This window comes from Canis aureus, chromosome 10 (genome assembly GCF_053574225.1).
Source record: "Canis aureus isolate CA01 chromosome 10, VMU_Caureus_v.1.0, whole genome shotgun sequence".
In the NCBI taxonomy this organism is placed as follows: domain Eukaryota; kingdom Metazoa; phylum Chordata; class Mammalia; order Carnivora; family Canidae; genus Canis; species Canis aureus.
Window position 1 is genome coordinate 21,912,406 of NC_135620.1, and position 13,247 is coordinate 21,925,652.

At 41.4% G+C, this 13,247-nt stretch overlaps 1 protein-coding gene across 8 annotated transcripts in view; it reads right to left on the reverse strand.

Annotated features, from left to right (window-relative positions):
• The window catches only part of LOC144322066 (uncharacterized), a 184,346-nt gene that overhangs the window by 137,282 nt on the left and 33,817 nt on the right, over positions 1–13,247 (reverse strand). For all 8 annotated transcript variants that reach the window (XR_013387624.1, XR_013387626.1, XR_013387625.1 and 5 more), the window contains exon 2: positions 3,395–3,543. Coding sequence is in view for 3 of the 8 variants with exons in the window: in XM_077911595.1 (XP_077767721.1) it covers positions 3,395–3,543 (149 nt within the window). In the remaining 5 variants the exon portion in view is untranslated. The remainder of the gene's footprint in view (positions 1–3,394; positions 3,544–13,247) is intronic.

The following is a 13,247-nucleotide window of genomic DNA, read 5'->3' on the forward strand; positions in this document are numbered from 1 at the left end:
TCATATGTCAATACTACCCAAAATAATTCAAAGGTTCAATACAACCTCTACCAAAATTTCTAAAATCTTTTTTGTAGAAATGGAAAAGCTGAACCTCATATTCCTCTAGAATAGCAAGGGATTGTGAATAGCCAAAATAATCTTGAAAAGAAGAATAAAGTTGAAGGATTTACACTTACTCCCTTGAAAACATACTATAAAGCTACTACTATAATTAAAACAATATGACTGAACAGCAGTAACAAAAAACTGATCAAAAAATGGGCAAAGCACTTGAAAAGAACATTTCCCCAAAGAAGATATACAAATGCCAATAAGCACACAAAAAGATGCTCATCAACACTAATCATTAGTGAAATGCAATTCAAAACCACAAGGAGATACCACCTCATATCCACTAGGATGGTTGCTATCAAAGACAAAAGCAAAAAATAACTAGTGTTGGGGGACCTGGATGGTTCAGTCAGTTGAACATGGAACTCTCTATTTTGGCTCAAATCATGATCTCAGAATCTTTGAGATTAAGTACCACATCAACTTTATGCTCAGCAGGAAGTATTCTCAAGATTCTCACTCTCCCTGCCCCTTTGCCCATTCCTCCTCCCCCACACCCTGCTCACACGTGCACATGCATACTCTCTTTCTCAAATAAAAAATAAATAAATAAATAAAAATAAATAAATAAATCTTTTTAAAAATAACTAGGGTTGACAAGGATTTTGAAAAACTGAAGCTCTTTTGCACTGTGGAGGAAATGTAAAACATGAAAAAGAGTATGGCAGTTCTCAAAAATTACAAAGAGCATTACCAAATAATCCAATTCTGGTTGTAAATGCCCAGAAGAATTGGAGGCAGAGTCTCAAAGACTTATTATTGTACACTTATATTCATAATGGCATTATTTGTAACAGACAAAAGGTGGAAGCAATCCAAATGTCCACTGACAGATGAATGGATAAAAACAATGTGGTAAACAGACACAATGGAATATTATTCATCCTTAAAATGAAGTAAATTCTAAACATGCTACAACACAGATGAACCTTGAAGACAACTGCTAAGTGAAGTAAGTTGCTCATAAAAAAACTAATACTTTATGATTCCACAGATGTAAGTTACCTAGAGTAGTCAAATTCATGGAGACCTAAAGTAGAAGAGTAATATCCAAGAACTAGAGTGGGGGAAATGGGGTATGGAGTTTTATTTCTGCAAAATAAAAAGCTTTCTGGAGATTGGGTACATGAATGTGAATATACCTAACACTACTGAGCTGCATGCTTAAAAATGGTAATAAGGGTGGTAAATTTTATGTCATATGTATTTTGCCGCGATAAAAATTTTAAAAAATATATGTAACTGGCCTAAGGATACACACATAAACTAATGAATAGTATAGAAAGCCCAGAAATAAAACATATATGTTTACATATATGGCCAACTGATTTTCAATAAGAAAGCTACATCATTCAATGAGGAAAGGATAATCTTAAGAATGAATGCTGTTGGGGCACCTGCTGGATTAGTTGGGGAGTGTGAGTGTCCTGATTTTGAGGTTGTGAGTTTGAGCCCACATTGGGTGGAGAATTTTTTTTTAAAATAAAATTAGGAGAGGAGGGGCAAGATGGCGGAAGAGTAGGGTCCCCAAATCACCTGTCCCCACCAAATTACCTAGATAACCTTCAAATTATCCTGAAAATCTACGAATTCGGCCTGAGATTTAAAGAGAGAACAGCTGGAATGCTACAGTGAGAAGAGTTCTCGCTTCTATCAAGGTAGGAAGACGGGGGGGGGGGGGGGGGGGGGGGGGGGGGGGGCGCGGGAATAAAGAAACAAAAGGCATCCAAGGGGGAGGGGCCCCGCGAGGAGCCGGGCTAAGGCCAGGGCGAGTGTCCCCAGGACAGGAAAGCACCCTCTCGGAGAAGCAGGAGCTGCACCAATCTTCCCGGGGCAGAAAGGCGCTCGCAGGGAGTTAGAGCAGGACCCCAGGAGGGCGGGGATGCCCTCAGGCTCCCTGGGACACTAACAGAGCAACTGCGCCCCGGGAGAGTGCGCCGAGCTCCCTAAAGGGCTGCAGCGCCGGCACGCATTGACCCGGGAGCAGCTCGGAGGGGAGGGACTCGGGCGGTGGCTCCGCGCGGAGGGGGCTGCGTGTCCCGGGAGCAGGTCCGCGGCGGCTCCGGCAGAGGAAGAGGCTCCGTGCGGAGGGGGCTGCGCGGCTCCGGGAGCAGCTCAGAGGGGCTCCGGCGGCGGCTCCGCGGAGAGGCGGCTGCGCGGCCGGGAGCGCGAATCCAACAGCACAGGCCGGGGAGCACTGGGCGCCGGGACACAGCCCAGGATCCGGCCTCCCCCAGGATAGGCAGAGGTCGGGAGGGCCCAGGACAGCAAGGACGCTCCTGCCCCGAGCTGAGCAGATCAGCGGCCCCGCCCCAGAGCCTCCAGGCCCTGCAGATGGAGAGCTCCGGAGTTACTGCGGGAGCTGAATCCAGAGCTCCAGAGCTAGCCCTGGTGTGTATTTGTCGTTTCTTTTTTCTTTTTTTCTTTTTTTTAATTTTTATTTATTTATGATAGTCACAGAGAGACAGAGAGAGAGAGAGACAGAGGCAGAGACATAGGCAGAGGGAGAAGCAGGCTCCATGCACCGGGAGCCCGACGTGGGATTTGATCCGGGTCTCCAGGATCACGCCCTGATCACGCTAAACCGCTGCGCCACCCAGGGATCCCATGTTCTTTTTTAATAGTCAAAATGGTCAAGAAAAAAAAAGATATAAATCAGCAGTGAGTTAAGAATGAAAATAATCAGAGGCTCATGGGTGGCTCAGTCAGTTAAGTGTCTAACTCTTGATTTCAGCTCAGGTCATGATAATCAGACTTGTGAAATTGAGTCCTGCATTGAGCTCTACACTCAGTGTGGAGTCGGCTTGAGATTCTTCTCTTCCTCTGACTATGCCCCTCCCCCCACTCATGTAAACATGTGTGTACACACACTCTGTCTCTCTCAAAATCAATTTTAAAAATCTTTTAAATATGAATTAAAATAATCAATAATACTAATAAGTTTAATGTCATAAAGGAATAAATATAGGAACAGGTACAGTCTAATAAATTTCAAAATCTAGAAAATACAAAATGACAAAAGCTGGTACAAGAAGAAACAAGAAGCTTAAAGAGACCAAAAAACATTAAAGAAATGAAATACATCAAATACCAGTCTTTAAAAAATTCTCCAGGTCTTGATAGTTTTACTTGTGAGATCTAATAAAGTTTCAAGGAATATATTCATAAATACCCTCCCAAGCTCAGAAAGAGATTCAGAAATATAAGGGAAAGCTCATGTACACATGTGTACACCCGAGTGTACACATGCACACACACAGATACACACAGCCCAGCTTACCAATGAATGGGTCCTGAAGAACAAAGCTCGCTGCTAATGACCCATCTTGATTTAGATGCTTCAGCACCTTGTACACATCCACTAACTTTCCCATGTCTTTCTTATCGGCAGGTATTACAAGATTCAGTGCATCTCTTTTCTCGGGCCAGCTACAGGATTTGTTGAGGGAAAAAATGAGAAAATAAAAATAATTCAAAATTAAGAAATTTTACCATAAATTTTAAAAGCACCATTCAATAATAATCAAATATGAACACCTTCTTCACCTCCAACTATACAGATAAAACCAGCTAAGAGACATTAAGTTATATGGCTTCCCAAAGTCATACAATTGGTAAATAATAGAGTTAGGATATAATCTCAGGTAGGTGTAACCCAAAACCAATGCTTTTAATCCCTAAACTATAATTGCACAAATCAGCCAACACATCAGCAATATCTAGCTGAATAGGTGGAGAAAGAAGTTAAGTACATTCACACAGTCAGCTAGATATAGATAGCTAGATATAATCTTTCTGAAGGAACCCTGCAAGTCCAGAATTCGGCAATTTTATTCCTATGACTTTACCTCCAGAAAAAAAATCAGAAAGTGTACAAAGATGTTTTAAGAAATTGTTCACTAAAGCATTTTCCAAATATTTAAAATGTTAAAGAAAATGAAATTTATTAAATTATGACACAACTACATGATAAAATATGGCACCATTAAAATGATGATGAAATCTTATTCACTAACAGAAAGGCATTGGCTACCAAGACATATTATAAAACAATACTATGATTTAATTTAGATTAACACAACTAAATTTGGTTAAAAGAAAGATCTATTTTTGTGCCAGTGTATGCAAAAAAAAAAAAAAGTCTGTTCACATACATTATGATTATCTTCACTGGGCAGATTATGAATGCTTTTTACTGTCTTCCTTATTCCTACAACTGTCATGTGACTGCCAACCCTACTCTCATGCTGGTAATTCCCTTCCGGCTTCCTCTGAAAATAATTCTGTTCAAGTATCCACCCACTTCCACATAGCAATTTGCTTCAAGGAGAACTGGAGTCATCCACTGATCATGTACTGAATACTCTAAGGAACTAAGCTAATCAGGGCGGTGCTATCCCCCTTCCCAGTGATTTGTTTCAGAATGGGCAAGTAAACGCAATTCAGGCCAAGATATAAACCTACTGAGAGACATAAAAGGTTTGTTCAACATTATAAATAAAAGTAAGAAATAGCTCCTCAGCTGTATATTGTGCTATGTCTAAATATGACACCTAAAACTATTAAAGACATCTTAGGTGAAGGGGTTAATCTGAGGAGAAGCAGATATCTTAACAGCAACAAAAAGAAGATAAAAACAACGTGATGTTATAACATTGGTGAGCCGCTCGATCAACCAGCTCTGAAAGTGACTAAACTTGGGATTTCTTTTTACATGCAACATTACATCTTCCTATTTAAGTTATTATCTTTTGGGGTGCCTAGGTGGCTCAGTCGGTTAAACATCTGCCTTTGGTTCAGGTCGTGATCTCATGGTCTTGGGATCAAGCCCAGCATCAGGCTCTCTGCTCAGTGGGGAGTCTGCTTGTCCCTCTCCCTCTGCCCCTCCCACCCCGCACACTTGCTATCTCTCTCAAATAAATAAAATGTTTTTTAAAAGTTATTACCTTCTACCAAAAACATCTTTAACTAATGTAAAATATTTCTGAATAGCCTTAATTTTGTTTTCAATGTGAATATGATTTTTACATCTATACTTAGAAATCTAATGCATAACTCGAATTCTTTGCCCCAAACATGCTCCATCCACTTACAGGCTTCCCCAACTCAGCTGACAACAAATCTACTCTTCAAACTCTATATGAAGCTAAAAACATTAAACTCATTCTCATTCTCTTTCTTTCTTCTTAACTCCATCATGAAATAGTTCTGCCTTCAAAATTAAACTAGAATATGAGAAGTTCTCACCAATTCTGCCATGACCTTCTTATTCCAAGCCACCATCTTCTCTTATTTAGATTTTTCCAGTAGCTTTCCTAGCAGACCAATGTGCTTCTTCACTTACTCCCAAAAAGTCTATTCTCAATATAGGAACCAGAGAGATACTTTTATTTTTTTTAAGATTTTATTTATTTATTCATGAGAAACACAGAAAAGAGAGCCAGAGATGTGGGCAGAGGGAGAAGTCCCACATCAGGCTTCCATGCAGGGAGCCCGATGTGGGACTCAATCCCAGGACTCTATCCCGGGACTGTGGGAGCACGCCCTGAGGCAAAAGCAGATGCTCAACCTCTGAGCCACCCAGGTGCCCTAAGAGGGATACTTTTAAAACAAAAGCAGATCCTGTTACTCATCTGATCAAAATCTTGTAAGAGTTGCAATTTCACTCAGTAAAAATTAGTCTACTGTGATTACTTCATAAATCTGGCTCCTCAATGCCGCTTTGACCGTCATCTACTATTCTCCTCCTTGCTTACTCTAAGCATTCCTCATTCTGGCTTTCCACAATCCCTTATACCCACCAGATAGACTCTTCCTCTAAGACCTCTGCTACGGATGTTTTGGGGGGTTTGTTTTTGTTTTTGTTTTTCTACTTAGAACTTTTTTCCTTGTATAGTCAATTGCCTATTTCCTTATATCACTGTTTGGCTTAAATATCACTGTCTTTGATGAAGATTACATTGCATATCCTATTTAGTATGACAATTAGTCCCTTATTCCCACAATCCTTATCTCCTTCACCACCATGTTCTTTTTCTTTTTTCCATGGCTCTTCACACTTTCTATAATACTAAATAATTTATTTACTGTGTTTGTTGTTCTTATGGTCTCCCCTTGTCACACTACAACTAGAATTATGTTGTTTGTTTCTTTTACTGCTGTAGCCGAGCTCCAAAAAAAAGTGTATAGTACATGAGAAGTAATTCCTAAATATTTGCTGAATGTTAAATACATGAATAACTGGGGTAGGTGGTAATAACACCATTGTTATTGCTTCAAAAATACTTTTCAAACTTTTTTTGAGAATCAATAAATTTAAGATAGCCAGGAAACTATCCATGGGTCTTAAGAAGTCAGGCAGCTGACTACACAGTGCAGGAAAGGCTGTAAACTAAGTATTCAAGTTGCGATCAGACCCTAGGGACAACAAGGAGACACAGAGCCTGCACTGAAGTCTGGTCCTATGCAGCCAGCTGAAGAGGTAAGAATTCTTAGTAAAGGTTTGTCTTTATCCCTTTATCCCCCAACCTTAAGAACCCTGGATGCATCCCCTAACTGTCCAGGTACCACCCATCACACCAGATAGAATACATGGAACAATTAATGATGGGTTAAGTCTGAAACAGGATGGGGCAAAATGAGCAATTTCAAAGTAAGCATGTGAAATATCAAGCTCACACTTTGAGCATGAACTATCAAGGGATAGGCTAGTGGGACACCCTTCTAAATCTTAACAAGCCTTTTAAGCAGCCTAAATTTTAAATAGACCCTAAAAATAGACCACAACTGGAAATACAAATAAAAATGGGTTACCAGGCAGAAGCTGTACAAAGATGACTTCAAAACAAGAGACTACTAGAGAAAGACTGATGAGATTAGACTGGCTAAAGGAAAGGGTGGGTGTAGGGAAGGAGTGGGATTTTTTTTTTAAGATCTTATTTATTTATTCATGAGAGATACAGAGAGAGAGAGAGAGGTAGAGACACAGGCAGAGGGAGAAGCTCCATGCAGGGGGCCCGACATGGGACTAGATTCTGGGTCTCCAGGATCACACCCTGGGATGAAGGCATTGCTAAACTGCAGAGCCACCAGGGCTGACCCAAGGAGTGGGATTTAAAGCTCCAAGTGGCTAGCGACCACATAGAGAAAGGACAGTCTCCAACCTGCCCTATCAACTCTTCCCTCTCACTCTCACTGGAAAAGATGAGAAGGACTGAAATAAATTAGGGCAGACTGTAGGAACAAAAGTAACAGTGCAGCCTGGGTGGCTCAGCAGTTTAGCTCCTGCCTTCAGACCAGGATGTGATCCTGGAGTTTCAGGATCAGGTTGTCTTTTAGTTTCATTGACTATTTCCTTTGCTGTGCAGAAGCTTTTTATCTTAAGTCCCAATAATTCATTTTTGCTTTTATTTCCCTTGCCTTCATAGATGTATCTTGCAAGAAGTTGTTGTGGCTAAGTTCAAAAAGGGTATTGTCTGTGTTCTCCTCTAGGATTTTGATGGATTCTTGTCTCACATTTAGACCTTTCATCCATTTTCAGTTTATCTTTGTGTATGGTATAAGAGAATGGTCTAGTTTCATTCTTCTGCATGTGGCTGTCCAATTTCCCAGCACCATTTATTGAAGAGACTGTCCTTTTTCCAGTGAACAGTCTTTCCTGCTTTGTTGAATATTAGTCGACCATAGAGTTGAGGGCCCATTTCTGGGATCTCTCTTCTGTTCCATTAATCTATGTGTCTATTTTTGTGCCAGTACCACACTGTATGATCAAAGCTTTCTAGTACAATTTGAAACCCAGCATTGTGATGCCCCTGGCTCTGCTTTTCTTTTTTAATATTCCCATGGCTATTCAGGGTCTTTTCTGATTCCATACAAATCTTAAGATGATTTGTTCCAACTCTCTGAAGGAAGTCCATGGTATTTTGATGGGGATTGCATTAAATGTTTAAATTGCCCTGGGTAGCATTGACATTTTCACCATGTTAATTCTTCCAATGCATGAGCATGGAATATTTTTCCATCTTTTTGTTTCTTCCTCAATTTCTTTCAGAAGTGTTCTGTAGTTTTTAGGGTATAGGTCCTTTACCTCTTTGGTTAGGTTTATTCCTAGGTATCTTATGCTTTTGGGTACAATTGTAAATGGGATTGACTCCTTAATTTCTCTTTCTTCAGTTTCACTGTTAGTGTATAGAAATGCCACTGATTTCTGGGCATTGATTTTGTATCCTGCCACACTGCCGAATTGCTGTATGAGTTCTAGCAAGCGTGGGGTGGAGTCTTTTGGGTTATCTATGTACAGTATCATGTCATCTGCAAAGAGGGAGAGTTTGACTTCTTCTTTGCCAATTTGCCTTTTATTTCTTTTGGTTGCCTGATTGCTGAGGCTAGGACTTCTAATACGATGTTGAATAGCAGTGGTGAGAGTGGACATCCCTGTCTTGTTCCTGATCTTAGGGGAAAGGCTCCCAGTGCTTCCCCATTGAGAATGATATTTGCTGTGGGCTTTTCATAGATGGCTTTTAAGATGTTGAGGAATGTTCCCTCTATCCCTACACTCTGAAGAGTTTTGATCAGGAATGGATGCTGTATTTTGTCAAAAGCTTTCTCTGCATCTATTGAGAGGATCATATGGTTCTTGTTTTTTCTCTTGTTGATATGATCTATCATGTTGATTGCTTTATGAGTGTTGAACCAGCCTTGCATCTCCGGGATAAATCCCACTTGATCATGGTAAATATTTTTTAAATAAATTTATTTTTTATTGGTGTTCAATTTGCCAACGTATAGAATAACACCCAGTGCTCATCCCATCAAGTGCCCCCCTCAGTACCCGTCACCCGTCACCCTCACCCCCTGCCCACCTCCCCTTCCACCACCCCTAGTTCGTTTCCCAGAGTTAGGAGTCTCTCATGTTCTGTCTCCCTCCCTGATATTTCCCACTCATTTTTTTCTCCTTTCCCCTTTATTCCCTTTCACTATTTTTTATATTCCCCAAATGAATGAGACCATATAATGTTTGTCCTTCTCGGATTGACTTATTTCACTCAACATAATACCCTCCAGTTCCATCCACATCAAAGCAAATGGTGGGTACTTGTCGTTTCTAATGGCTGAGTAACATTCCATTGTATACATAAACCACATCTTTATCCATTCATCTTTCGATGGACACTGAGGCTCTTTCCACAGTTTGGCTATTGTGGACATTGCTGCTATAAACATCGGGGTGCAGGTGTCCCAGCATTTCATTGCATCTATATCTTTGGGGTAAATCCCCAAGCACTGCAATTGCTGGGTTGTAGGGCAGATCTATTCATAACTCTTTGAGGAACCTCCACACATAATCTTCTTAATGTACTGTTGGATCCTATTGGCTAGTATCTTGTTGAGAACTTTTGTATCTGTGTTCATCAGGATATTGGTCTATAATTCTCCTTTTTGGTGGGGTCTTTGTATGGTTTTGGATTAAGGTGATGCTGGTCTCATAGACTGAGTTTGGAAGTTTTCCAACCCTTTCTATATTTTGGAACAGCTTTAGTAGAATAGGTATTGTTTCTTCTTTAAACGTTTTATAGAATTCCCCTGGGAAGCCATCTGTCCCTGGACTTTTGTGTCTTGGGAGGTTTTTGATGACTGCTTCAATTTCCTCCCTGGTTATTGGCCTGTTCAGGTTTTCTATTTCTTCCTGTTCCAGTTTTGGTAGTTTTTGGTTTTCCAGAAATGTGTCCATTTCTTCTAGATTGCCTAATTTATTGGCATACAGCTGCTCATAATAAGTTTTTAAAATCGTTTGTATTTCCTTGGTATTGGTGGTGATCTCTCCTTTTTCATTCACGATTTTATTAGAGTCTTTTCTCTTTTGTTTTTTAATAAGGCTGGCTAATGGTTTATCTATCTTATTAATTCTTTCAAAGAACCAACTCCTGGTTTGATTGATTCTACAGTTCTTCTGGTCTCTATTTCATTTAGTTCTGCTCGAATCTTCATTAATTCTCTTCTTCTGCTGGGTGTAGGTTTTATTTGCTGTCTTTTCCCAGTTCCTTTAGGTGCAGGGTTAGGGCATTGATTTTGTATGAGTTCTAGCAAGCTTGGGGTGGAGTCTTTTGGGTTATCTATGTACAGTATCCTGTCATCTGCAAAGAGGGAGAGTTTGACTTCTCATTTGAGGTTTTTCCAATTTTTTGAGGGATGCTTGTATTGTGATGTATTTCCCTCTCAGGACTGCTTTTGCTATGTCCCAAAGATTTTGAACGGTTGTATCTTCATTCTTATTAGTTTCCATGAATCTTTTAAATTCTTCTCTAATTTCCTGGTTGACCCTTTCATCTTTTAGCAGGATGGTCTTTAACCTCCACGTGTTTGAGTTTCTTCTTAATTTCTTCTTGTGATTGAATTCAAGTTTCAAAGCATTATGGTCTGAAAATATGCAGGGGACAATCCCAATCTTTTGGTATCACTTGAGACCTGATTTGTGACCCAGTATGTGGTCTATTCTGGAGAAAGTTCCATGTGCACTTGGGAAGAATATGTATTCAGTTGCATTTGGATGTAAGGTTCTGTAAATATCTGTGAAATCCATCTGGTCCAGTGTATCCTTTAAAGCTCTTGTTTCTTTGGTGATGTTGTGCTTGAAGATCTGTCATTTGCAGAAAGCACTATGTTGAAGTCTCCCACTATTAGTGTATTATTACCTAAGTATGTCTTTACTTTGGTTATTAATTGATTGATATACTTGGTAGTTCTCACATTAGGGGCATAAATATTCATGATTCTTAGGTCCTCTTGATGGATAGATCCTTTAAGTATGATATAGCATCCCTCTTCATCTCTTACTACAATCTTTGGCATAAACTTTAATTTATCTGATATGAGGATTGCTACTCCTGCTTTCTTTTGAGGACCATTTGACTGGTAAATGGTTCTCCAACCTTTCATTTTCAGGCTGGAGGTGTCCTTAGGTCTAAAGTGAGTCTCTTGTAGACAGCAAATAGATGGGTCTTGCTTTTTTATCCAGTCTGAAACCCTGTTTCTTTTGACGGGATCATTATGCCCATTCACATTCAGAGTTACTATTGAAAGATATGGATTTAGTGTCATCATAATACCTATTCAGTCCCTGTTTTTGTGGCTTATTTCTTTGGCAGTCCCCTTTCTTTTACAGAGTCCTTCTTAATATTTCTTGCAGAGCTGGTTTGGTGATCACATATTCTTTCAGTTTCTGCCTATCTTGGAAGCTCTTTATCATTCCTTCTATTCTGAATGAGAGCCTTGCTGGATAAAGTATTTTTGGCTGCATGTTCTTCCTATTTAGGACCCTGAATATATCCTGCCAGCCCTTTCTGGCCTGCCAGGTCTCTGTGGAGAGGTCTGCTGTTAACCTAATACTTCTCCCCATAAAGGTTAGGGATCTCTTGTCTCTTGCTGCTTTAAGGATTTTCTCTTTATCTTTGGAATTTGTAAGTTTCACTATTAAATGATGGGGTGTTGAACAGTTTTCAATTTTAGGGGGGAATCTATCTATCTCCTGGATCTGAATGCCTGTTTCCCTCCCCTAATTAGGGAAGTTCTCAGCTATGACTTGTTCAAATTCACTTTCTGGTCCTCTGTCCCTCTCAGTGCCCTCTGGAACCCCAATTAAAGTTAGATTTTTCCTTCTGAAACTGTCATTTATTTCCCTTAACCTTTCCTCATGATCTTTTAATTGTTTTTCTCTTTTTTCCTCAGCTTCCTTCCTTGCCATCAACTTGTCTTCTATGTCACTCACTCTTTCTTCCACCTCATTAACCCTCATCGTTATTACCTCGGGTTTGGATTGCATCTCATTTAATTGACTTTTAATTTCGGCCTGATTAGATCTAAATTCTGCAGTCATGAAGTCTCTTGAATCCTTTATGCTTTTTCCAGAGCCACCAGCAGCTTTATAATTGTGCTTCTGAATTGGCTTTCTGACATCGAATTGTAATCCAAATTCTGTAACTTTGTGGCAGAGAGTGCTGTTTCTGATTCTTTTGTGCTGAGTTCTTCTTTATAGTCATTTTGCTAAGTGCAGAGTGGCTAAAAACAAGCTGTACTGGAAAAAGGAAGAAACAAAAAGAAAAAAAAAGAAAAAGAAAGAAAAAAACAAGGAGGAGTATCCTCTGTTTCTATATACTGTAAATCCCTCGACTTTCCCTGGAGCTTTCCAGCACTGCTCGGTCAAGAACTTGCTCTTCCCATGTCCTTCCAGCTAGTCTTCTGGGGGAGGGGCCTGCTGTGCTGATTCTCAGATGTGTGTACCTGGGGGAGCTGCCCCGCCCCCTGCCAGGTGCACGGCTCCGTGGGAGCTGTTTACCCCGTAAGGCCCCTGTTCCTTGGCGTCCCGCTCTGTCCCAGGCAGAGTGACACCAGGAGGAACAACCACACTGGCGGCAGCCAGCTCTCCAGCTCTAGAGTCAGCTCCAGCAGTAACTACCGCAGTCTCCTAGTCCACATTGGCCTGGATGCTCCGGGGGCGGGGGGCGCTGAGCTGCACAGCTTGGGGGGGCCCGGCAGCAGGAGAGTCCTCACTGTCCTGTGCCCTTCCCGCCTCCGCCTGTCCCGGGGGTAGCATAGGATCCTGGGCTGTGCTCCCGGTGACCTGGGATCCGGGGCCTGCTCTTCTGGAATCGCGCTACTAGGGCCGCTGCTCCCGAAGGCAGCAGGGCACAGCTCCCTCTGCCCGGAACCCCCACCCACCCACCGGCTGCTCCCCGAAGCCCCGCCGGGCGCACCAGCCCTTTACTGCGCTCCGCCCACTGGGCGTGGGGCACCCTCCCCCGGGCGCACATCCTCTGTTAGTGACTCCAGGAGACTGAAGGCCCCACTTCCTCTCCTGTGGTTCTGCTTGGGTTCCCTGATGAGCGCCTTTCCCTCCGGGAAGAATCTGGTGCAGATTTTTAAAGTTCCTGCTTCTCCAGGACTGGACTTTCCTGTGTGGAGGCTTTCACCCACCGGCCTTAGCCCGGCTCCTCGGAGGCTCCTCCCCCACTTGATTCTTTTTATTTTTTTTCCGCCTTCGTACCTTGTTAGAAGCCAAACTCTTCTCACTGTAGCATTCCAGCTGTTCTCTCTTTAAATCTCAGGTCGAGTTCGTAGGTTTTGAGGATGATTTGAAA